The 23,035-nt window shown below is 50.7% G+C and overlaps 9 protein-coding genes across 9 annotated transcripts; 6 read left to right on the forward strand and 3 right to left on the reverse strand.

Moving 5' to 3' along the window:
* Positions 1–721: 721 nt before the first annotated feature.
* MIND_00106900 (Glutaredoxin domain-containing protein) lies at positions 722–1,596 on the reverse strand (the record flags this gene model as incomplete). Its single annotated transcript, XM_037358016.1, has 2 exons — positions 722–1,012; positions 1,063–1,596. 2 exons carry the CDS (start codon positions 1,594–1,596, stop codon positions 722–724), a joined length of 825 nt encoding a protein of 274 aa, XP_037225926.1.
* Positions 1,597–2,046: 450 nt separating this feature from the next.
* Positions 2,047–3,012, reverse strand: MIND_00107000 (uncharacterized protein; the record flags this gene model as incomplete). The annotated part of the gene is made up of 4 exons (XM_037358017.1): positions 2,047–2,189; positions 2,233–2,736; positions 2,787–2,852; positions 2,901–3,012. The coding sequence occupies 4 exons, from the start codon at positions 3,010–3,012 to the stop codon at positions 2,047–2,049; spliced, it is 825 nt and encodes a 274-aa protein (XP_037225927.1).
* Positions 3,013–4,121: 1,109 nt separating this feature from the next.
* Positions 4,122–5,822, forward strand: MIND_00107100 (Chitinase; the record flags this gene model as incomplete). The annotated part of the gene is made up of 6 exons (XM_037358018.1): positions 4,122–4,303; positions 4,353–4,440; positions 4,490–4,532; positions 4,585–4,687; positions 4,738–5,612; positions 5,665–5,822. The coding sequence occupies 6 exons, from the start codon at positions 4,122–4,124 to the stop codon at positions 5,820–5,822; spliced, it is 1,449 nt and encodes a 482-aa protein (XP_037225928.1).
* Positions 5,823–7,301: 1,479 nt separating this feature from the next.
* MIND_00107200 (uncharacterized protein) lies at positions 7,302–8,494 on the forward strand (the record flags this gene model as incomplete). Its single annotated transcript, XM_037358019.1, has 6 exons — positions 7,302–7,427; positions 7,487–7,694; positions 7,749–7,923; positions 7,980–8,077; positions 8,129–8,292; positions 8,348–8,494. 6 exons carry the CDS (start codon positions 7,302–7,304, stop codon positions 8,492–8,494), a joined length of 918 nt encoding a protein of 305 aa, XP_037225929.1.
* Positions 8,495–14,451: 5,957 nt separating this feature from the next.
* On the forward strand, positions 14,452–15,360 carry MIND_00107300 (uncharacterized protein; the record flags this gene model as incomplete). The annotated part of the gene is made up of 5 exons (XM_037358020.1): positions 14,452–14,488; positions 14,555–14,714; positions 14,767–14,867; positions 14,917–15,149; positions 15,199–15,360. The coding sequence occupies 5 exons, from the start codon at positions 14,452–14,454 to the stop codon at positions 15,358–15,360; spliced, it is 693 nt and encodes a 230-aa protein (XP_037225930.1).
* A 61-nt stretch (positions 15,361–15,421) lies between these two features.
* On the reverse strand, positions 15,422–16,448 carry MIND_00107400 (Mannose-P-dolichol utilization defect 1 protein-like protein; the record flags this gene model as incomplete). The annotated part of the gene is made up of 3 exons (XM_037358021.1): positions 16,365–16,448; positions 16,184–16,316; positions 15,422–16,131 (listed from the first exon to the last, which is right to left on the reverse strand). Exons 1-3 carry the CDS (start codon positions 16,428–16,430, stop codon positions 15,422–15,424), a joined length of 909 nt encoding a protein of 302 aa, XP_037225931.1. The 5' UTR covers positions 16,431–16,448.
* A 311-nt stretch (positions 16,449–16,759) lies between these two features.
* On the forward strand, positions 16,760–18,843 carry MIND_00107500 (Kinase-like protein; the record flags this gene model as incomplete). The annotated part of the gene is made up of 6 exons (XM_037358022.1): positions 16,760–17,001; positions 17,049–17,301; positions 17,348–17,444; positions 17,496–18,056; positions 18,107–18,225; positions 18,271–18,843. The coding sequence occupies 6 exons, from the start codon at positions 16,760–16,762 to the stop codon at positions 18,841–18,843; spliced, it is 1,845 nt and encodes a 614-aa protein (XP_037225932.1).
* A 184-nt stretch (positions 18,844–19,027) lies between these two features.
* On the forward strand, positions 19,028–20,687 carry MIND_00107600 (uncharacterized protein; the record flags this gene model as incomplete). The annotated part of the gene is made up of 5 exons (XM_037358023.1): positions 19,028–19,085; positions 19,137–19,160; positions 19,226–19,376; positions 19,426–20,251; positions 20,295–20,687. The coding sequence occupies 5 exons, from the start codon at positions 19,028–19,030 to the stop codon at positions 20,685–20,687; spliced, it is 1,452 nt and encodes a 483-aa protein (XP_037225933.1).
* Positions 20,688–21,220: 533 nt separating this feature from the next.
* Positions 21,221–22,826, forward strand: MIND_00107700 (uncharacterized protein; the record flags this gene model as incomplete). The annotated part of the gene is made up of 6 exons (XM_037358024.1): positions 21,221–21,849; positions 21,894–21,957; positions 22,000–22,122; positions 22,173–22,190; positions 22,237–22,533; positions 22,584–22,826. 6 exons carry the CDS (start codon positions 21,221–21,223, stop codon positions 22,824–22,826), a joined length of 1,374 nt encoding a protein of 457 aa, XP_037225934.1.
* Between the last annotated feature and the right edge of the window lie 209 nt (positions 22,827–23,035).

A 23,035-nucleotide genomic window follows, 5' to 3' on the forward strand; every position in this document is an offset into this window, starting at 1 on the left:
GCATCTTTCGGCGCCTACAATAGGACGGTCTTGATGTTTGGGCCTTCTTGCCAGCCTGAGACTAGTACTACGACGCGCTGGAACCCGATCTGGTAAGTAAAACTTGGGGCTCAGGTTAATCACGGTCATTCCCCTATTTTGATATGAAACTCCCTCCGAGTCCGTTTGCGCTCAGGTCTAAAAACCAAATTATCTCGTCGAGCGCTATCCTATTGGACCACAGGTTATTGCCGCGGAAAGCATGCCAAATTTCCATTCTGCAAGTATCTGACAATCCGGACCGAGTCCCTTGTCCACTTGGAGCCTGTTCACTAATCAGGCGTTTAAACTTGGTCTTGTATACCCAGCTTCGAGCGGCCAAGGGCAATCACCAATACGAATGGTTGAAGCTTACTAGTAGGCCCATCGAAAAATTCGAAATTACCTGTCCTACTCTACGTAGCCCGGGTACTATATCGAAAGAAGCTAGCTAGGGAGTTTCAAGGTCTCCACCTCTGAGAATACAGTTGATGTTTGTGAAAGTAGACGAAAGTAGACAAACCAGTATGGATGTATTTAGAGTGTAATCTGAAATCTATGTGTCGGTCGGTAAATGGAGTGATAAGGAAGAATAAATATATGCCGAGGGGTTGGATGAGTGTTTATGCAGCGTAACGGTTGTTGTTCGTTGTGGGGTCGTCAGATGGTTTCGAAAGCAGATGCGACAGACGGGCTACCCCGTCTAGTGATGATGCTTTTTCCGTTTGCCTCCCCCACCGATAACACCACCAGCCGCACTGATTTGGCGCTGCAGCTTCCCTTCCTCATAAGCTATCCTTATATCATCCATTGAGCCCATTGGTTTGCCTCCAACAAGCAAAAGCGGCAGCTCATTGGTTCCTGCGAGTCGCGCGAGTAAAGGTGTCAGCACCTCTGCATCATCCCGCATGTCGACGTCTATGACGAAGGGTGGTGGCCGAAGGTTGAGATCGTGTAACATAGCCTTGAGCTCACGAGATAGAGGAGAGTAATGCTAAAGAAGGAACAATAAGCTCTCATTTAGGAAAACAAAAGGTAACATACCTTGCAATAGATCATGACAGGGTTCTGTGTCCACACGTATTCCACGACGCGCTCAACCTCCTCTAACGCAGTCGGGCTTCTGGTGTCGAAATCCAACACAAGTTCGGGGTCGAGTGGACGGGCGGGATCGACTGATGACGGGATGACATTTTGCGCCAAACTCGCGAGAAAGCTCGACACGGCCGCGAGCTCTTGGGCAAGGTTGAGCGATATGGGCTGTCGTTTACTTCCAAGGGAAAGCTGCTTGTGTAACTTTTTGGGTTTGGAAGGGCCTCGTTGTTGTTGCTGAGCAAGAACGACTTGTTCTACCGGTGAACGGTCCGAGGCTCGGAGAAGATAGGTTGGGGCGAGGGTGATTGGGAAATAGCTGCAGAAGACAAATGCGGCCAGCGATATGAGGGCGAGAAGGGCGAGAATTGAGGTGCGATTCCTTGTCCGTTTTGGGTGCAGAGCAGCAACGACGGCAAAGGGTAGGGAGAGTGATTGTGTGGGTCGGTGATTACCTCGAAGAGGCGTTCGCGAAGAGACAGACATGTTTGGGAAAAGAGCGAGAGTAAAGAACGTGGTCGTTGCGGATAAAAGCCTCCGTTACTCCTGTCACGATTGGTGCTATGTTTTTCCCGTTGATCATCTTGCCAGACTTGAATTTGACCGGCGCTCGTACTTACAACTGACACAATCCATCATCTACAAATGTTTGGAATATCTACCAGCTTTGAGCCTTTGACTTGCTGGATTGTGAATCTCGAGCTAAGACGGGAAGAAACGAAACACTCAAGAAATATCTTGGCGCGCAACGGATTTGTACCAATTTGCAACTCATACTTAAATCTAGGTGTCCACTAACAATTTCAGCTACCGAATAACTGCAATAAGCCTTCGGGTTCTGCGTTACAGCTGACCAAGTGGAAAATGCAAGAAGTTTATAGTGGTGCTTCCATACTGAAAGCCAGTCCAACGAACTTGCAGGCAGCAACCGAGTACTCACACCTCATCATAGGCCGGCAATCCCCAGTCCTCTGGTACAAACTCCTCCAATGAATGAATCACCCGGTCGGGCTGCAACGCATTGGGCTCTTTTTCCCCATTCGACAATGCAAGAAGGTTTGGGTCTGGGACCCAAATGACTACGCAAGTCAGCACAGAGAAGCACGAAGCCAAGAAACCGACCATTCATGCCTGCCCTTTTGCCCGCTTGAACACCAGGCAACGCGTCTTCGAATACGAGCCCCTGGGCTCGCTCCACGACCTGACTCTCTACTACCGGGTTCTCTCCAAACCCAACATCCCGACCAAGCTTGTCTCGTGCGGCAGTCAGAAAAATATCCGGTGCCGGTTTTCCTGCTATCGGTTCCCCGTTCACGGCCCTGTCGTCACCACAAACCACGTTCATCTTGCGTTCCCCGGTAGCGAAAACACCATCGCGGCCAAATATGTCTGCCAAGTGATTTGTTTTCAGCTCGTAATTCCGTCGCTTCGAGCTTGTTGCAACGGCAATCGGTACATGGTGTTTCGCGAGATGCAGCAGCAAGCGTTTAGCGCCAGGAAGAAATTGGGTTGTGTGCCAAAATGTGTCTTGTAGCCGGTTACGCTCGATGAGATAGGATTCTGCTGTGAACGATTTTGGGAGGTCCGGGAAGCAGGAGAGGAGGTGCTGGGCGGCCGGAAGTTCAGCTGATCATAACCTTGAGTGGGAGCAGGACATGGAATAGTTTTTGACCAACGTTTACCCATACATCCTGCTTTGATATCCCAGGTCATCTCCTTCCCATAAGGTGCTAAAATCGTGTCTGTCTCCTTTCAATGGGGTCGATAGAAGTTGGAAAGCGCGCGATTACTGGTGACTTTCGTGTAGATCGACTCGGTGTCTAGAAGGAGACCTGGAAAGACGTCTATAACGTTGATTTTAATATGGTACGCGAGACTCGCCGTCCATATCAAACAGCACATATTCGATCTTACAGTGCAACATTAAGGATTGTATTCTCGAGGCCTTGAAGCTTCAAGTTGAAGTTCAAGTCTGAAAGAAAGAGTGATCTGCGTCACAAAATCAGTGACATGCCCTGCACTGGGTGAACCTCTTTTGACCTCCACCTCAATTTCGATTCCGTCCCAGTCCAATCCTACGCAATGTACGACGACGGCTTTGGTCACAATCAGTGGGGCGCAAACGAAGAACCTCAATATGCAAAGCCTGAGCGCGAGTCACATGTGAATTTAAACCGAACCTGCTGCTACATTCCTTATTTGGTGCCTCGTCAATGGTCTTGTCAACTTCAGTAGGTAAAAGACATCTACGAAGGACTGGGTCCGCTCGCTACGAACTTCACAAACATATTTAATTCAGTTCAAATGTCTACAAGCATAACGTTCCGTTGGTGAGTCTCTTCTGCCCCGTGTCAGTTGAATATGTTTTCAGAATGGTTACTGGCAGAGGGAATAGCTCCGCCAGGACCCACTAACAAAGAGGAGTTATCATTTGAAGCTTTTACCGAAATAAGAAGCATCCCAAGAACCCAGTTGCGCTGAGTTGCCGCTGACGTTCAATGCTGAGCCAATGGACTCAGAGGAAGCCTCCAATCTTCAAGTAGGTGCTGTATGCTGCGTCGAGGGCTTCTCTGATAAATTATAGTGCCAACTGCAACTATTCTACTCAGCTATTTGAAGATTAAATCGGCTTTCTTTTTCACCTACAAATCGCGGAAGTTCGGCTAGCTTTTTTTCCGCGCGAACGGCGCATTGAAGCCTCATCAAGTCGCATGATTCTCTCAGTGGTACACGAGAAGGAAACCACATAGAAGTGTCGATTAGGGGCCGGACCTGTCGATGTTGATTCTCTGTAAATTGTAGCACTAACAGTGTATATCTTTGACGAGTACTGGACAAGAAAGCTACTCAGAACTTGACACTTTCTCGAGCATTGAAGCCTGTTTGTGGCCAGACTCGAACCCGTGACGAAAACCGTGGAGCAGAAAAACGTGAACTTGGCGCCGTTTTTGTGGTGCTCTCGGGAAGCGTAATTTCGCTTCCTTTCCCCTTATTTCTTCGTTTCAACCACCATGCTCCCACTTCATCTTCTACTCTTTGCTTTCGACTTGGTCGTGCCCGCTAAGGCCGCAATCAGCGCAGCGACATCCAACTTTACTGTTGCTGCTGGCTGGTATCCAGGCTATCACTTTGACCAAGTCCCTCTCTCCTCCGTCCTCTGGAACAAATACACCCACCTCATATACGCTTTCGCGTACGTTCAATGGCTTAAACTCCTTTCAAAATTTGAATAATCACTTCAGCACGCCAACAGAAGACCCGAACTCGATTTCCCTGGTTGATTCCGACGCAGAACTGTTGCCACAGTTTGTTGCTGCAGCGCATAAGAATGTAAGGATGGACTTAACTGGTGAATAGAGCTCCGATTAATGAGCGTTAGGGTGTTGCGGCCGGTTTGTCAATCGGTGGTTGGGGCGGGTCAAGTACACATACTCCCGTTTGCTAAGAGTCTGTTCGCTGATTGCTTTTATCTAGCTTATTTTTCTTCAAACGTCGCAACTCCGGCAAACAGAACTGCATTTGTCAAAAGCGTAGTTGGTCTGATCGAAAAATACCAGTTAGACCTGATCGACTTTGAGTGCGTGAGCTACAGTCATTTGTCTGTATTTTCACCAATGATTCTTGTAGCTGGGAATTCCCTGGAATGCAAGGCATTGGATGCAACCTCGTCTCAGAAAACGACACTGAAAACCTGTTACTTATGCTTCGAGAACTAAAGGCCTCTCCGCAAGGCTCAAAAGTGTCGCTTTCTGCTGCGACCTCGGTCCAACCATTCCCCACTACCAACACAACACTCGTTTCGCAGTTTGCATCTGTGTTGAACTGGATAACTCCTATGGTCTACGATCTTTCGTGGAATTGGACCGCTGGCTCCAGGCGGCTACAGAGAGCACTACCCTCGGCGCCATTAGATGACTCGTGTTTTTCGGCGGCGTCGGGAGAGAATATCACCGGGTTGGGTAGCGCTAAGAGCGCTGTAGAAGCCTGGGTCGGTGCAGGGATTCCTCGAAATCAAATCGCTTTGGGGGTTCCGGCTTATGGCCATTCATTCGATGTCAACAGGACCACTGCGTTCCTAACCACACCAAGCTTGTCTTCTGGCCTGCCTTCGATGTCATCTTCTCCCCTTCAACTTGTACCATATCCAGTCTACGATACGCTGAACCATACGCCTGGCGATGCCTGGGATGGCACAGGTGGAATAAATCAATGCGGGGTTTACACAGGCCCAGGCGGTACTTTCGCCTTCTTTTCGCTCATCTCCGCCAAATACCTTTTGGCGAATGGCTCGATCGCCCCAGGAATTCCTTACCGTTGGGACGAGTGCTCACAAACACCATATCTTTATGCCGCCAACCACGGCAAACAAGGTGTTCTAATCTCTTATGTCGATCCACGTAGCTTCGGGGTGCGCGGTCAGTTCGTCAAGGCCAACAATTTGGCTGGCTTCTCAATGTGGGAGGTCGGTGGCGATCCGCAAGGATTGTTGGTCGATGCTATATGTATGTGTCTCCGACTTGTGGACTGCGATGCTCGCTGATTCATTTATTCCAGTATCGGCCACTACAAATGCAAGCCTGACTGTTTCGCCGTCAGCTTCTGCTGCTCATGGTGCACCCACACCAGGGTCAAGTAGCGCGAGTCGAAGGTCGGCTTCGATGCTCCACCTGGGTTTCCCATTCCTGGCTGGATTGCTCGCATTCGTGTCTTAGATCGAAAAAAGTGGCTTCACTCATACACGACAATGACGAAGACGATCTGTATCATACCGTTTGTATAATAGCTGTACATACTTACCAAGCTAGCGCCGAAAAGTCTATTACGATGTCACGACCTTTGTCAGCAAACTGTCTTCTTCTCTTGCCATCGTCAACGTTTCGTTTATCCACAGCATTTGAATCCATCCTTGTTGATGCTGCTCAATGGCTTTTCTGCGTGGGTGTCCGTCGATGGTACGAGCAAAACAAGAGTACGCGAATATCAGCAGCAAACTTCCGAAGAACAAAGCACCTGCTGGATCGCTTCTCGCCCAAGACATGTTTGTTTTACTGAGTTCGACTTCTCCTCGTTGATTTGCTGGTACTTGTTTGCTTTCATTTCTACAGAATTTCTCGTTATGCGTGAAGAACCACCAATACGACCCGGATACACCCCGCGATCTCGGTGTCTACGTCTACATCGACGACGAGCTTTGTACGCAGGTGAACTTCTCAGGTCATCGAGCAGGCAAAATTGAAGGAATTTATTGCGATGGAGGGAGCAGTATTCGCCGTTTTCGGTTTGCTGGTGAGTGGTTCAAATGGACGTTTGAGCTTGGGGAAGTTTGTGGTAAAAAAGGACAATCTAATGACCCATGTCCCTCTTCGACGCTTAGATATTGATGAAGCTGCAAGTGCTCAAGCATGTCCTGGAGTGATAGAGTTGAGAATACACCCCGTTCGTTGTGCCCCAGTACCACCCCCAGTCGACGCTTGGGAGATTGTGGCGAATCTTCCAACCTCGCGCCGCGATCTGGAGACAAACATGAAGGACGGGCAGAACCCCGACTCGGGATCAACGCAGTCAAAATCCAATCGCACCTCGTGATGACACGTTTCATTTGGTTTGTATCGATATTTCTACTCAACGCCTCTCAGCCTTGCTATTGCAAGAAGCTCTACGGCGGGACTCAAAGAAGTGCGGTACGCAGCTATCACAGGACCTCCCATCGCGGTGTTTAAGTTCTGCCACAAATTACGAGGTGAGTGGAAGACAAATTATTCTTCCACAAAAATAGTTTATCCGTCTTAGACGCACTTCGGGCAGAGGGAATTGCTCCACCAGCCAAGTCTGAACTCGAAACGTCGCCGAAGACCAGCAAATACGGACATATCACAGGCAGCGGTAGGCACCATCAAAGGCCTGGAACTGTTTTCTATAAGAGATCTTTCGTAAATTCGAAAGACTTCAAGTATGTTGGCTTTAATCTAGCTTACAAACTGCGCTGAACGCAAAACTAGAATCATCTCTTGAAGAGCCAAATCAGGAGAGAAATCGTGTGTTGATAGTATCTGGCGAAAAAGGTTGCTTGTTGTCCTACTAGTATTTGCGCTATCAACTCTTGAATCTGCGCGCCATTCTTGAATATTTAATCATGGCAAGTCACGTCCCGTGATACGTGACCCTCGTGTCATTGCTTCTCCTAATCCTCCATGCTCGAATTGAATGGGTTTTCTGCCCAGATCATGATTGGAGATGTGGAGATGAAAGAATATGGAGTCGAGATTGACGAAAAGGCGAAATTGGTAACCTGCTGGATCGCGTCGGAGGTTGGCCAGGTCAGTCGACCATTCCCACTCGATACTCTCTCATTCTCTTCACGCTGATGCGAAACAAGCAATTTTCTGTCAAGTGGCGGAGGACTGGACACCGGAGACGCGGCTCACACAACAAAGATATCTCTGGCAGGGTCTTTGTGGATGGGATGAAGTGCAAAGGGCAGATACTGCGGAAGGACGATTGGGATCCTATACAGAGGAAGGGAATCAAAACGGACAACGGCACGAAACTCCTGCCATTCCGATTCTCGTCGTTGGCTCTCACCGGTAGGTCGCCAGGAAAACCCGCACCACGATAGAGCATTGAAACTATCGTTCGAGACGACGACCACTATTTAGATCAGTCCTTACCAGAGACAATCGGTTCTATCGAGCTCAAAATCTACCCCGTATCTCTCGGGTCAAGAACTGGCTCCTGGTCTACACAACGGGAAGGGGGGAGGGCACCGCTCGTGGTCCACGAACGCACAAAGAAAGGACTCTCTCAACATGTTGGGTCGGTGTTAATCTCGAATTTTCCGTTGCTCACCTCACCAATCATATCTTCGATAGATTTGGGGACGCAGTTGCTTCTCGCCAGCGCCATACGATTAGCACAAAATACCTGGGTCCCCCGATAGTCATTTTTCGTTTCAAATATCGTTCCTTGGGTAGGCTTTTTCGAAATCACAAGTCGATGATAAACTAGCTATCTTGTTCAGACGTCCTTCGGGCAAGCGGAATCGCCCCACAGGCTGCATGCGACACGACTTTGGAGGTCGCCAGTAACTCGAGTTCATCCACACGAGCAAAGCCTAACCAATCGATCCCCTCCACTGCAGTCGCGACAGATAAACAACTCGAGGATGAGCTTGAAGAGCTTAATGTGCGTGTCGTGATTTGGAAAAATCACCCATTTCTCAAACTGTCGATTTTTTTAGGAACGTATGCTGGCTGTCAAATCGCAAATGGCTCTGCGTAAAGTTGGAAAGAGAGAGGACGGGAAGGTCCCGGTCAAGTCTGAAGGGAAAGCGTCGCCTCGAATCGCCAATCCACAGCCCATGGTCATCGATTTGACTTCAGACTAGGTGGGACTCGACCCATCGCCAGCAACGCTACTGTACTCTTTATGCTAATGTATAATTTGTTTTTTATGAGTAATACGGTCCATCGCCTGCTCCCCATCTAAAGGGAATCTCTAATGTTATCTTGACATCTATTTTAAGTTGCCGTTCCACCTAGTGACATGCTGTGCAATTACTACTTGCTTTGAACCACCATTGTCGTCCAATGCTCCAATGGCAAGAATTCTCCGCCTGGATTTCTATCGACGGAAATCCCGTGCCTGAGTACGGACTGCAAACTTTCACTGCCGAAGACGACCAGCCACCCATTGTTAGCTGTTGGATCCCATCTGAAGTTGGCGAGGTTGTTGGACGCGGCAAACCCACACCGCGCCAAGCAGGCGCTCTGACGCGTCCTGACGCGTCGCTATGGACTTGCGCTGCCCCGAGCAGCAACCTCTGTATATATAACGGCGCTCGCAACGCGCCCGTCTCATACTTACATCTCATTGCTCATTATGACTTCCAATCTTGTTTGTATTTAAGTAGTGCTACGACGACAATATACTTAGTTCTTTATCGTCTCCTTTTGTCCCCCGTTCAATAGGTTATGGGCCCCGCCTAAACCGAATCTATATCCAGACTATCGACGAACAAACCCTCTGAAATCCTACTACCAACACCATGTCCAGCATCAACGCCAAAGCCGCCGAGTTCTTTGTGCGACTGCCCAAGTGCGAGAGCGATGGCTCCAACTGGGCCATCTACAAGAACCGCTTCTTGTACGCCGCTGCCGCAGCTGGCTTATCCAAACACTTCGACACTCACCACGTCCCTCCCTTACCGCCAACCCCACTCAGTACTTCATCCACCCAGGCCCAAATCGAGGCCTATAATGAGTTCTTGCGTGTTGAAGCGCTCTTCACGTCAGGTGAAGCTATTATCAAGCAGGCTATAGCTGCTACGATCCCCGACTCGTTGTTCTTGAGGGTGATGAACCATAAGAAGGCTTCGCTTCTTTGGGAGAAGGTGGTGGCAGAATTCGAGACCAAGTCGAAGATGGTGACGGTAGATCTGCGACGCAAGTTACAAGATGAGCGTTGTGCAGAAAATGGAGATGTTAGAGCTCACCTTTCGAAGTTGCAGACACTGCGCATCGACCTGACCAGCATGGGTGCTGACCCAGGTGACGACAACTTCGCTGCGATTGTTCTCGGATCGCTCCCGCCATCCTACGACCCATACCTCGCTGCATTGACAGCGTCATCGTCTGTCCTTGGCAAAACCCTTTCCCCCGACACCCTCATCTCTGCTCTTTCCCAAGAGTATGATCGGCGCGCTCTCAAGTCGAAATCGAAGAAGAGCGACTCCGACGTCGCGTTTGCTGCTGGCGAGCGCCGAAATGGGAAGAAGAAATCGAATGTGGAGTGTTTTAACTGCCACAAGAAGGGCCATATGAAGGCCGATTGCTGGGCGCCAGGTGGAGGGAAGGAGGGTCAAGGACCCAAAGGAAAAGGTCGAGGGAAAGGAAAGGGGAAGGCGAATGAGAACGCCAACGCCGCAAACGACATTGGCGGCGTATGGATGGCACAGGTCAATGATGACCGTGCTTGGACTGCTCGCGCTGAGCAGAACGTGTGGCTGTTCCAGGTTGAACAGCATGTCTTTGGGAATGTCGAATCAAGCATGACTAAGGCGCTGGATTGCGTCGAGAGTCCGTGGCTTGAAGACTACGACGAAGAAGAGTCTGAAACGGAATCAGATGAAGACCTCAAGACACCAGAACCAACGACAACAAGTGACGACGAAAGCAACTGTGGCGAGATGCCAGAGCTTCGATCGGTGTCGAATTCGTCCGTCAGTGAATGGGACGACGAGAGCGACATGGGAGATGGGTTTGAGAGCTCGTCGAATGCGTCTTATAAAGTATCAGAGATGGGAGAAGCGGATGAGTGCTCGTCCGACTCACCTGATATTGCTGACCATGTGGATTTGGACAGCGACAACAAGGCATCGCATGGTGATGAGATTGTTGATTATCTTGAAATCACAATCAACGAGTGGCTCGACAATGTCGAAAGCGACCCACTTACCTCGTCGTACAGCATGGCTATGCTCGCCAACGAAGATGGGCCTGAAGACACGATGACCAAGCTGTATGACTCGGGTGCATCGGCCCATATTACCCCATATCGACATCGCCTCCTCAATGACATCTCCATCCCTCCACGCTCGATCACCGCTGCTGACAACGGCTCGTTCTTGGCAATAGGCCAAGGCGATATGCACGTCTGGCTGCCTAACGGAAAAGGCGTCAAGACCAAAATCCTGCTACGTGGAGTTTTATACGCACCCAAGATCGGACTGACATTAATTTCGGTCAGTAAAATTACCGACGCAGGCTACGCAGTCTTGTTCCGCGAGAACTTCTGCAAGATCTTCAGTAAACATCAAAAACTGGTCGGGATGGTCAACAAAATGAAAGGCACTTACCGTGTTCAGTCCCCATTCAACTGGGAGACTGTTACTGCCGCCGCTGCCACTGTCGAGGAGACAGTATCCATCGAGGAGCTCCACCGTCGTCTTGGCCATGTTGCGCCGGACGCTGCGAAACGGCTCGTGTCGGATGGACATGTCGCGGGCATCAAGATCGACCCGAAGTCGAAGATCGAGTCGTGCGAGTCGTGCACGTACGGGAAAATGTCCCGCAAGCCGATAGGCAAGGAGCGAAAGGAGGAACCAGCCGCATATATGGGCCAGATCATCTACTCGGATGTCTGGGGCCCATCGCCCGTCGAAACTATTAATCGGCGTGAGTATTATTCGAGCTTCACCGATGCACATACTCGCTGGTCACGCGTCTATCTTCAGCGCACCAAGGCCGAGACGTTCGGGTCATACCAAGCTTACGAGGCTTGGCTCTTGACCCAGTTTGGCGTCAAGATTCGGAAACTCCACTCCGATCGCGGAGGAGAGTTCTGGAGCGAAGAATTTGACCGGCACCTTGCAAAACAAGGCACCGAACGCGGATTCACCGTCCACGACACTCCGGAGCACAACGGCATCGCGGAGCGGTTGAATCGGACGCTCTTGGAGCGCGTCCGCGCGATGCTACATGGGAGCGGTTTGCCGAAGTACTTGTGGGGCGAGGCAGTTGCCCACGCGGTCTATTTGAAGAACCGCTTGTCGACTCGAGCGCTGGATGGAAAGACGCCGTTTGAGGCCGTCTACAACAAGAAACCGAATTTGTCGAAGCTCCCCGAGTTCGGAGCGCGTGTCTGGGTGCATGATGACAAGGCGGACAAGCTCGACAGCCATGCGAAGGAGGGGAGATGGGTGGGGTATGACGAGTCCAGCAGTGGCCACAGAGTCTATCCTGAAGGGAAGCGAACAGTTGCTGTGGAAAGAAGTGTTAAATTTCACAGCAACAACGAAAACATACCTTTCCCAGACGATCTGCGGATTGAGGGGGAGGATGAAGACGATTCTGGCAATCAGCCGTCGTCTGGCATTTTAAAAACGACCACGCACCTTAATCGCGCTGCTCAACCCACTCAAACGACGCCGTCCTCTTCGGCACAAACCCCGGTAAAGGTGGAGAGCACGACGCCGCCGCTGACACCACCGCTTTCATCGGCAAAACCCCTCCTGGCGCCATCACCATCCATCCCTCGTCTCCGCCAGCAGCTGGCTCGTACCGACCCTCTTGGACCCAACTTCGAAGGCGAAGGAGGTGCAGAAGAAGGTGGGATAGGTGGGCTGAGGCGTGGAACGCGAGAGCGAAGGCAGGCAGCTAGGGAACCGGTTAGTGGCGCCACATATCTCCAGCAGGGCAGGGCTGACGACGCACCCGATTTCGTGGCACGCGCCGAGCTCTCTGACGACTGGGAGATGGTGGATGTGCTGGAGCACCACCTCGCTGCCGCGATTTCGACTGCTGAGGCCCTTGACCCGTCGTGGGAGGAAGCAAAAGGCCGTCCCGATTGGCCACATTGGCAGGCGGCAATCAACGCGGAGTTAGACGCGCTGAAAGCCGCCGGCACTTGGACTGTCGTCCCACGTCCCGCTAATCATAACGTTGTAGACTCTAAATGGGTCCTCCGCGTCAAGAAGAACGCTGCGGGAGAAATCGAGAAATATAAGGCTCGACTCGTGGCACGTGGTTTCACGCAAGTCCAGGGTGTCGACTACTATGAAACATTCGCGCCAACCGCCAAGATTGCCTCAATCAGGCTTATTCTCGCCATCGCTGCTCGCAACGACTGGAATGTGGACATGTTCGACTTCCACAGCGCATATCTCAATGGAGAACTTGAAGCTGGCGAAGAAATCTACATGGAACAACCACCTGGCCATGACTTTGCCGACCGTCGCACCAATGTGCTCAAATTACTCAAGGCCCTGTATGGATTAAAACAGGGTGGGCGGAGATGGTATGAAACTCTTTCGCGCATGCTGGCAGAGCTAGGCTTCATACAGTGCACATCGGACCATGCTATTTTCTATGCTCGCGACAACGGCGAGCTGACCATTTTGGCCATACACGTCGATGATTGCACAATCACCTCCAGCTCACCTACGCTCCTCACGCAATACAAGGCTCGTATTGGCGAACACTTCAAGATGACGGATCTCGGACCAATTAGCTGGTTGCTCGGAATTGAAATCCGCCGAGACCGTGAAGCGCGCACAATCTCGCTATCACAACAGTCTTATATTGAGTCTATCCTCACGCGTTTCAATTTCGCTGACTCCAAACCTGTCGCCATGCCCATGGACCCGAATGTCCAGCTCTCGAATGCCCAGCGCGCTATCAGCGTGACCGACATAGCGGCCATGAAACGTGTTCCATACCGCGAGGCCGTAGGCTCACTCATGTGGGCAGCTGTCGGTACACGGCCCGACATCGCCTTTGCTGTGGGACTACTGTCAAAGTTTCTCGACAATCCTGGCCCGGCTCATTGGGAAGCCGTCAAACGAGTGTTCCGCTACTTGGTGGGTACTAAGTCTTTGCGTTTGACTTATGGCGCAGGAAAGACAGGCCTCGAAGGCTACTCTGACGCGGACGGCATGTCCCAAGAAGATCGACATGCCATTTCTGGCTACGCGTTCATCATCGATGGTGGCGCGGTTTCCTGGAGCTCAAAGAAACAAGAACTCGTCACGCTCTCGACCACAGAGGCCAAGTATGTCGCCCTGACCCACGCCTCGAAGGAGGCCATTTGGCTGCGCTCGCTCATCAGCGAGCTTTTCCGCCCACTCGAACATCCAATCACTCTCCACGGCGACAATCAGTCTTCAATTGCCCTCGCACATTCCGATATCGGCCAGTTCCACGCGCGAACTAAACACATCGACATTCGGTATCACTTTATTCGATACGTGCTCGAAAACGGCACGATTCGACTTGTCTATTGTCCCACGGCGGACATGGTAGCCAACTGCCTTACCAAGGCACTTCCGAGCACGAAGGCAAAGCACTTCGCTGCTGCAATGGGACTGTGTGGGGTTTGAGGGGGAGTGTTGGACGCGGCAAACCCACACCGCGCCAAGCAGGCGCTCTGACGCGTCCTGACGCGTCGCTATGGACTTGCGCTGCCCCGAGCAGCAACCTCTGTATATATAACGGCGCTCGCAACGCGCCCGTCTCATACTTACATCTCATTGCTCATTATGACTTCCAATCTTGTTTGTATTTAAGTAGTGCTACGACGACAATATACTTAGTTCTTTATCGTCTCCTTTTGTCCCCCGTTCAATAGAGGTCTCTCTTACTACTCCAATCCCGAGCGACATATATTGACCACGTATTGCCTGCCACAAAGAAATTCTCGGTGAAATGGCGAAACACGGCCTATCAGCACGACACCGGTGGGTTTCTGCGCATGGACGGGACAAGTTGTGGGGGCAAGTTCCTATTGCGGCGATATCTACCCGGAACTACAGAAATGGACGGTGTACGGTCAGCAGACGGGACAACAATGAAGCCTTTCGTGTTCGCGTCACTGAAGTCGTCTGGTAAGTAGGCTTCCTTCCTTCCTTCCCGTTGTAGCCTGTCTCCATAGACCCACACACAGCTTGTAGATGACGATGACTTGGTCGAGCTGGCATATGACAATCTCGGTACAATCGAGCTCAAGATTGTCCCAGTCCGCGATTTCTTCCAGAGCGCAATCCATACGCCGTCGCTCGATACGCTTCAAGTGCACGAGCGGTCGAAAAAAGCAGTAACTCAGCAAATAACGTGTGTTCTTCCTCTCTTTCTTGCTCTACATCTAGCTCGACATTCTGTTCAGGCTCGGAGATCCTCTTACGCTTCAAGCCCCAATACCCACATTTAAGGCGCAGAGGAGCGGGCCGGACATCGTTAGATTTGTTTTCAGGTATCGACCATTAGGTGGGTTTGTATCCCTGCCCAAATTAGGGTTTTTACCTCTGTGCTGTAGACGTCCTCAGAGCCAATGGTCTTGTGCCACCGACTAACGCGACCGGACTTGTCGGTGACAACTCCGTTCGCAAGCGGAAGCGTAAAGCAGGGCCGACTGCCACAACTCTTGTGGGCAGCTCGTCCCTGTCAAATCAACTCCCAACGCCCGATACCGAGGGGAGCGATGGCGATCCAAGTTTGTCCGAAAGCGATGGCGGCGCACAAGACGTACTGGAATTGAAGGCGCTGAAGGTAACGGTCAATGGAATTCCAAGTCCTGGTGATGTTAACGCTTGCGTAGGATCGTATGGATGCACTGGAAGCTCGGTTGGCGTCTCGGGATAGACGCAAGAAAGGAAGTAAAAGTAAAAAAGCCAAGCTAAAGAAGGAAGAAGACGTAGATGTGAAGCCAAACCTGAAGAGAGATCCAGAACCAGAGATTATTGACTTGACGCTGGACTAACAATTCACAACACGGTAATAATAAAATCTGACTATGGTAACTTGATGTATCAACCAACGCTCTATTCGACCTTCCGAGCCCATTTGCGACCTCCGGGTGGAGGCGTAGCTGCACGTTGCTGCCACGTCGGTGTGGATTCGTAAGCAGGAACAGCTGAACCTGTTGCTGCCTTGATTTCTGGTGCGGGAGACAATCGGGTTTTTGGTTTCTCTCCGACGGCAACATGGATATTGGATGCATCTTTGCCCCAGAACATCCACAATTGAGCACCCAGAATCAGGTTTAGCACAAGCGCAAGCCCGAAGCCAGCGACAATAATGGGATCGCTGACCTCCGTTGCGGTGGTGAAGAGACGAGCTGCGGTTCCCGCAACTTGTGAGATGACAGCAAAGGCGGAAAGTTGGCCTGTGCTTTGAGCGCTGTAGTTCTGGCGGATCTGGGGGAGTTTGGAGAAAAGGGAGAGTGGGAGGGTGGTGAGCTGGAGAAGCGCCAAAATTGACGGAGGTGCTAGTGCCGTTCCAAGAAAGAATACAGAAAGTGCAAGAAAGGTCATTATTGCGCTGGGTGTTTTGTCGGAGGACGCGCTCCGCGGCGCGTAGAGGATTATAAGGAGGGTGATAGCGATATTTTGCAGAGTCAAGAAGAGATTTTCCCCGTACGTAGAGAACGGAAACCCATTTCGGTGAGAGTAGACGAGGGTGATTGCGTATGATAATGTTTCAAGCAGGTATGCAGGAAGGGAAAGACCGCGAGCAGATTTAGCTTTCACAACTATTGCAGCGTTTAGCTATAATTGCTTGCGGTAAAAACTTCAGGAACGCACTGAGTAGGAGTTGTGGAACCTTCATTATCGAGCCGCCCACGACTATGCCAATCCCAAGACCCTTCGAAATTGAGTATTTTATGCATTGGACGTCCGAAAAGTTGAGATCTTCGATGAGTGACGTGTAACATTCCTAGATATACGATGTAGCTAAGAACGAGAGAGTAGGACTATATTTTACCTTCCCAATGACAGATACGCCGAGGTCGCGAACGAACCATGGTAAGTTGCGTGTAATGGAGGTCATGGTCAAGGTGAGGATTTGGTGAGTGTGACTCCAGCACGTGCTAGCGTCACAATTTCGCGGAAAAAAAGAAAACATGGGCAGCGATAGTCCCTGAAGATTTTCGTGCTTATCGATAATGTCCTTACTGTAAATTGTGTGCGCCGTACCACGAGGGCGTGCGATCCCTGACCAGAGTTGGACATGTGGGCGTTTTATCCCCAGATGCGTGATGGATTCTGCCGTTTCTGGCTTCTCACCACCATCTCCCCGCCTTCTTTCCCTTTCCTTTTATCGCCTTCCGACTAACCAACTGGTCCAACTCACGCGTCAACCCGTCCTCGATCATCTCTATGTCGCATCCATCATCAGGTTACGCCAACTCAGGCTCAGCGCCAGACAACATGGGCTCTCCCGACTCTCCCAGCTCAGAAATGCAATCTGATGCTGAAGACGAGGAGGACTGGGAAGACTACAAGCCGGGGGGCTACCATCCAGTCAAAATTGGCGATTCTTTCTCCGACAAACGATATGTTGTCGTTAGGAAACTCGGATGGGGACATTTCTCTACTGTGTGGCTTTCGTGGGACTCCAAGTGTGTACATATAGCCTTTCTTTCGATCCTAGAGCTTATAATTACAGATTAAACCGACACGTCGCGCTCAAAGTAGTCAAATCTGCTGCCCGATACACGGAAACAGCGCTCGATGAAATCAAATTGCTCCAGCGCCTCATAACATCGAGCAGTCCTACTGGCGCACAGAATCATCCAGGCCGCTCCCATGTCATCTCGTTTCTTGACCATTTTCGACACACTGGCCCCAATGGTACCCACGTTTGTATGGTCTTCGAAGTCCTCGGGGAAAACCTCCTGGGACTCATAAAGAGGCACCAAGTGCGTATTCTACCCCGTAAAGAACAACAAACAGACCGCTTTATAGAACAAGGGCGTCCCGATGCCAATGGTCAAGCAGATTGCAAAGCAAGTGTTGCTGGGCCTGGATTACATGCATCGATATTGTGGAGTTATTCACACTGGTGCGTCGTCGCAGTTGTCTACGCGGATTGGCACTCACGTTTACCGCATAGACATCAAACCTGAAAATGTGCTCATCTACATTGACGATGTCGAATCCATAATTCAATCAGAACTTGCTGCTGCTGCGGCAGTCTCTCCCTCCGACTCCTCCCCTTCCCCTACTCAACCGAAACCCAAGATTATCGGAGTACCGCCTTCACAAGGCCGTGGTGGAAACCAAACACCACGAACACAGTCGGCGATCTTCGTGTCACAACCATTACCATCTCCCAAGAGCAGTACCAGTCTCAATTCTAGCTATGTCGCTGCCTCCGCCGGCAGTCTCGACCGTTGGGGTCTGGGTATGACGCGCATTGACGGCGACAAGCCGACAAGCCCGGGTGGGTCCTCATCTAACGCAAATTCCGAGCTGGACTTGGTTTCCCTGTCAATATCTCCCAAGCAACAAGCACCACCACCTCACAACGGTGGGCCTTCCTTGCTGGGCAGCACTCGACCTACTGCAATACCCGTTCCGCAGTCACCAATGGACGTAGATCCGGAAACGGACGAACGGTATAATAATGGAATACCAGAGCGGATAACGGTCAAGATTGCAGACCTCGGCAATGGTCCGTAAAACAAAAGCAGTCCTCTTTCGCTCCATTCACTCTGTCTATAGCCACCTGGACACATCACCATTTCACGGATGACATCCAGACAAGGCAATACCGCTCACCAGAGGTGATTGTTGGGGCTAAGTGGGGGACTAGTGCGGATATCTGGAGTGTTGCTTGTGTGGTGAGTATTGTCGCATGTCTTACCTAATTTCTCACGAGTTATCAGATTTTTGAGCTGATAACTGGTGGGGATTATCTTTTCGATCCAGCCAAAGGCTCGCGATACACCAAAGACGACGATCACATGGCGCAAATCATGGAGCTTGTCGGTGAGGTACCGAAATCCATCTCGGTCGGCGGCAAGTATTCTTCTGAATTCTTCAATCGCCGTGGAGAGCTGCGACATATTTCTAAACTGCGATTCTGGCCTTTAGACCTGGTGTTGCATGACAAGTACCTGTTTCCAAAGCCCGAGGCCGACGCGCTAGGTGGATTTTTGACGCCAATGCTGAGAATGCACCCAGACAAGCGGGCGAGAGCGGGGGAGCTGGTCCATCACGCGTGGCTAGAGGGAGTCGTGGTTCAGGGAGAGATTGATGTTATACGGCGGGCTGAGCGGGAAGAGGCTTCAGAGGGGACAGGAAAGGGCAAGGTCGCCGAAGAAGAGTTTGCGGTCGAAAGCGCCGTCGCTGCCATGCGCCCGGAAGCACGTGCTCAAGAGACCAAGGAGGAGAAGATGAAGCGGACCCAGAGCGAGGCTGATGCACTCAAACCAGTGGATGACCCTACCACGCGATAGTCGTGTTATTATCACCCTTTTCTTTCTTAGAGTTACATATCCCTCATCTTCTGTTCTGCTGTTACCTACTAGCTGTTGTTTTTTGTTTGCATGTATCTTACTAGTTCCTCATAAGAAGAGGTATGAGCACGGTGGCTGGTCGTAAATGGGCACGTGATTCAAGGAAACTGGGGTCGATGTTCTTATGCACGAACGAACGCAAGCCCACAGTCTGACTGAGCTCATGTGGCTTCTACAGCACGGTCAGCACCCCATTCAATTGAGCAGGCTTCTAGCTATGTTCTGATTGTTAGCCCCCACGCTCAACAGCTTTGCAAGTCCGGTCAAATACTTGAAGATCCAGATAACTCGGCCAGTCGACTACCCCCTAAGAATATGCCAGTTACCTTCAAAGTGGCAAATCATGGGGCAGAAATAGTGGCGGGTGACTATGCCGCTGGATTCACTGCTCGAGAAATGCTAGCAAAAGCGTGCTCGCCACAGTATCGGCTCGCTGGCGATATTCGGGGAACCTCATTCGCAGAACCAGAGACGTGCGTACCTTCTTATAAGTCTCTCCAGCTCGCGGAAACGAAAACGTAGTGCCAACATTCCTACCAAGTCCAAGCTCCGACTAACTCGGTTGAGTGGGATTTTTGGGAAGAAGCAGAAACGCCACTTGTCCCAGGCTTCAACATCACAGAAGACGACAGAGTCAAATAATACGATTTCCCAAGTTATTCCCAAGCCCAACGGCTTCTTCCATACTATCAGCACGGCATATAACAAGCACCATATCCTTGTCCTCCGCCCAGACGATGTCTGGTTGGCCATTCTCGTTCAATTCAATTTCTTCGTCAACGCCAATTCAGAACTCCTTCGTGCCAGCTTTGTCGCCCATGAAGGTAGCAAGACTCTCACAGTGAAGCGATCTGCACTTGCTGATTTTGGCGAGTTTGCGCGGGCCATGGTTGATGAGATGGAGAAAAATGTCGTCGATCCGACGTTACGCAAATGGGCTCTTCCGGACTTCAGCACCACGACAGAGCGCGACACTACCGTCGCCTCCATAACTCTCATGGCGACACTCAAATCATATTTCCAATATGTCTTCTGCAGCATTGATTGTGGCATTCCAAGTGTTACACTTGAAGGGGAAAAATCCGACTGGGAAGACCTGCTGCGGCGGGCGGAGAAGTTAAAGGAGTATACAATCGAGACAATTGCATGGTATCATCTTCTGGTTCCTGTTCTCTCGCGTTTCGTCCAGTCATTTGAGGAGCCCACTGCCGACAGCACCATCGACTTTTGGCAGAAAGTTGCACATTTCCGGCGCGGCGGAAGTGGACCATCTACGTATTCAGGGTGGCTGAGTGCGTTCTGCGTATTCAATGAGAAAGGAAAGTGGATTGGGTCGTCACTAACAAAGGTTTATCTGATCTTCCATCATTCACTGTGCCGACGTTTTACAGAACGATTTCTCCGCTATTAAACCACCAGAGTCGCTCAAGGCGAAAGACTTTTGGGCGACCTATCTTGAATATCCCCAATTCGTCACTGACCACCTTCACCTCGATGATACGCCCTATCATCTCGTCGATGCCGCCAACATACCCCCATGTTACGCTGAGGTCGATGCCCTTCTCGTTGATCTTAGTACAGGCGAGAAAAAACAAGCAGCGATGACCGCAGGTGTCATTGCGACCGAGGTGTGCTCCAGCAGCGACTCGATGGAACCAGCTAGTGGGTTCTCCGGTGAAAACGATGTGGTCAAGCCCTTGGTCGGGTGGTGGCTTTTCAACAAGCTCGATAAACCGGCGGGGCCAGGAACGGGAGAGGGCTTGTATGGTGAGGAGGAGTGGTGAAATGAAAGGTGATAACTCAACCAATCACTCTGAAACTTTCAGATGAAGATGAATATTTTGTGTAAACGTAAACCTATGCAATAGCTTTGTCGCGTGTGAAGGCAAGAGAAAACTCATAGTCAACTTGAACTGGAACAATTTTTCTGAGGTGGGCGAGCGCCGAGTTTGCGCAAGCTCTGGTCGATGGGATGAAGAGAATGTTTCGGGCTCAGCTCTGGTCTCCTCGACTTCAAGTTCAAAGTTCACCACTATAAGTTAACCAAGTGCGACACCGAGCAACACGTCAACCTCTGGGTTATGTTGAATGCTTGGCAGGTGGTGCTTGATAAATGCATCATTAACTTGTGAAATTATACTTTTGGTAAGTACTTCCAGGACGTATCTCTGCTGATGTCATTGCGTACAGTCATTTCGGACTCAGCCGAATGATTGCCGCTGCCAAGGATTGTGTGACTAAGCCACCCTGATGATGTTCACACTGAACTCTTCAGCCTCAGGCTTGCACGCGCTATCTCCCAACCTTGGCTGTTGACATGACGGTCGCCATTGGTATCGAACCGCCGTCCTACGATGGCTTCAACTTTGAAGCTTTTGTCAGGTCCAGCAACGGCGCATCCGATCTCCCAGCCTATACCCGTCGACCAACCCCACCACCAACCACTCGCGAACCCAGAAATTTCACGTTTCAATTGAAGAACCGAAGCGGTGTTTCCTGGGGCTCCATCACCATTCAAGGCGACCCACGACTGACAAAGCTCCTGCCAACAATCCTGGAAGGCTCAGAATTGACAGGCTCGGTGCAGCTGAAGCTCAGGACCACACAAGCGATACAGGCCGTATGCGTTATTGTGAAAGGGGAGATAGTTGGTGGGGCTCCCGGCTCTGTGCCTCAGAAGTTTCTGGACATCAAGCATGTCTTGTGGACCGCCGCGGATGGTGACCCTAATTCTCCTGGGAGTATTTTGGCAGGAAGCAAACTCAACGGCTTGAAACTGAAGGGAGACTATAGTTGGCCGTTTAATATCGCGATTCCTCCAGAAATATCGCACGGAGGCGAGACTTATCGTCTCCCACATTCCTTGCTCGATAAAAGCACGCTTTGCTCAATACGATATACAACTGAGCTGCGAGTCGTTCGAGGGAAACTGCGGCCTGACGACAAGTAAGTCTCGACTACACACGTTGGCAATCATTGAAGCATTGCAGGTTGCAATGTCCGTTTGCTTACTTTTCCATGCGCCAACCTTCAAGTCCTTCGTCGCTCAGAATGGTGCGTTCGTCGTCGTCACTTTGCAATGCCAACTGTCTTTAGTTAGCATATCAAGAGAACAGCCCGCTTCTCGGACCCGATGCTGACCCTGAAGGCTGGCAATCATTTCCATTGACAATCAAAGCGATTTTGTTTGCCTCTCGGGTCGTTGAGATTAAACTATCGGTGCGTCGCATCAAGTTCTCCCTGAAATCACCCTTACTTTGGCCCATCAGTTCTCCTTGGCCAAACCCGTGAGTTTTCGGTGCCAAGGTCTAGCTTAATTCTCAAATTCTCAAGCTTTGCTACACAAGATCAGGTTCAATTCCTTGCGCGATGACGATTGAAACGTCAGATACACAAGCCATGGACTTGCTTGCTGTTCCTTCTGTCCCCCTCGTCTATCTCGAGCGAACGACGAAAGAATTTGACGAAGGTTATCGAACAATGACAGAGCCTTGCGGACAAGCCGTATTCTGGCCTTCAACCTCTGGTAGTTCTGACTCTACCATCCCGAATCAACGTTGCCTAATGGGCGAAATACATTTGCGAAACGATCTCTCGCCGTCATCGGCTGTGCTTGGCTTTGCTGTCGAGGTGATTTTACCTCGCATGCTTTGTGTCTGCCTCTCACGTTGTGTTTTCAGTACGCCGTCGTCGTATTCCCCTTCCAGGCGGTCGGGTTCAAGCCCATGGATGACGGGAAACCGATTTTGAAAGAATCCGTTGAGATCACGACCCGATACGCACCGGGTCCTCGACAGCAAACCTATAGCCCGCCGGCATATGAGGGAAGGAATTGGGCTGTCGACCAATACTACTACCATCTGGTCATTCAACGGGCTGTTTCGGGTAATCGTCCGCGCGGGAGGGGTGGAAGGGGGCCTTGATATTGTGGGCATCCTATTTTTATTGCTCAATTGGTTGTATGTCTGTGTGTGTGTGTAGTTTTATCAGTGTACAAAAGAAGAATCCGCCTCATTTCAAGAGTCTTCATCGTTGGGCAACTGAGGTTGGTCTTTGGTCAAGTACTCTCAAGTTGATATATCGAGATATAGTCAGACCTGAGACTTGTTTTCTGTCATACTTGTGAGAGAAA

Source organism: Mycena indigotica (genome assembly GCF_014461135.1).
Source record: "Mycena indigotica strain 171206Taipei chromosome Unknown Mind.scaff0001, whole genome shotgun sequence".
Lineage (NCBI taxonomy): Eukaryota > Fungi > Basidiomycota > Agaricomycetes > Agaricales > Mycenaceae > Mycena > Mycena indigotica.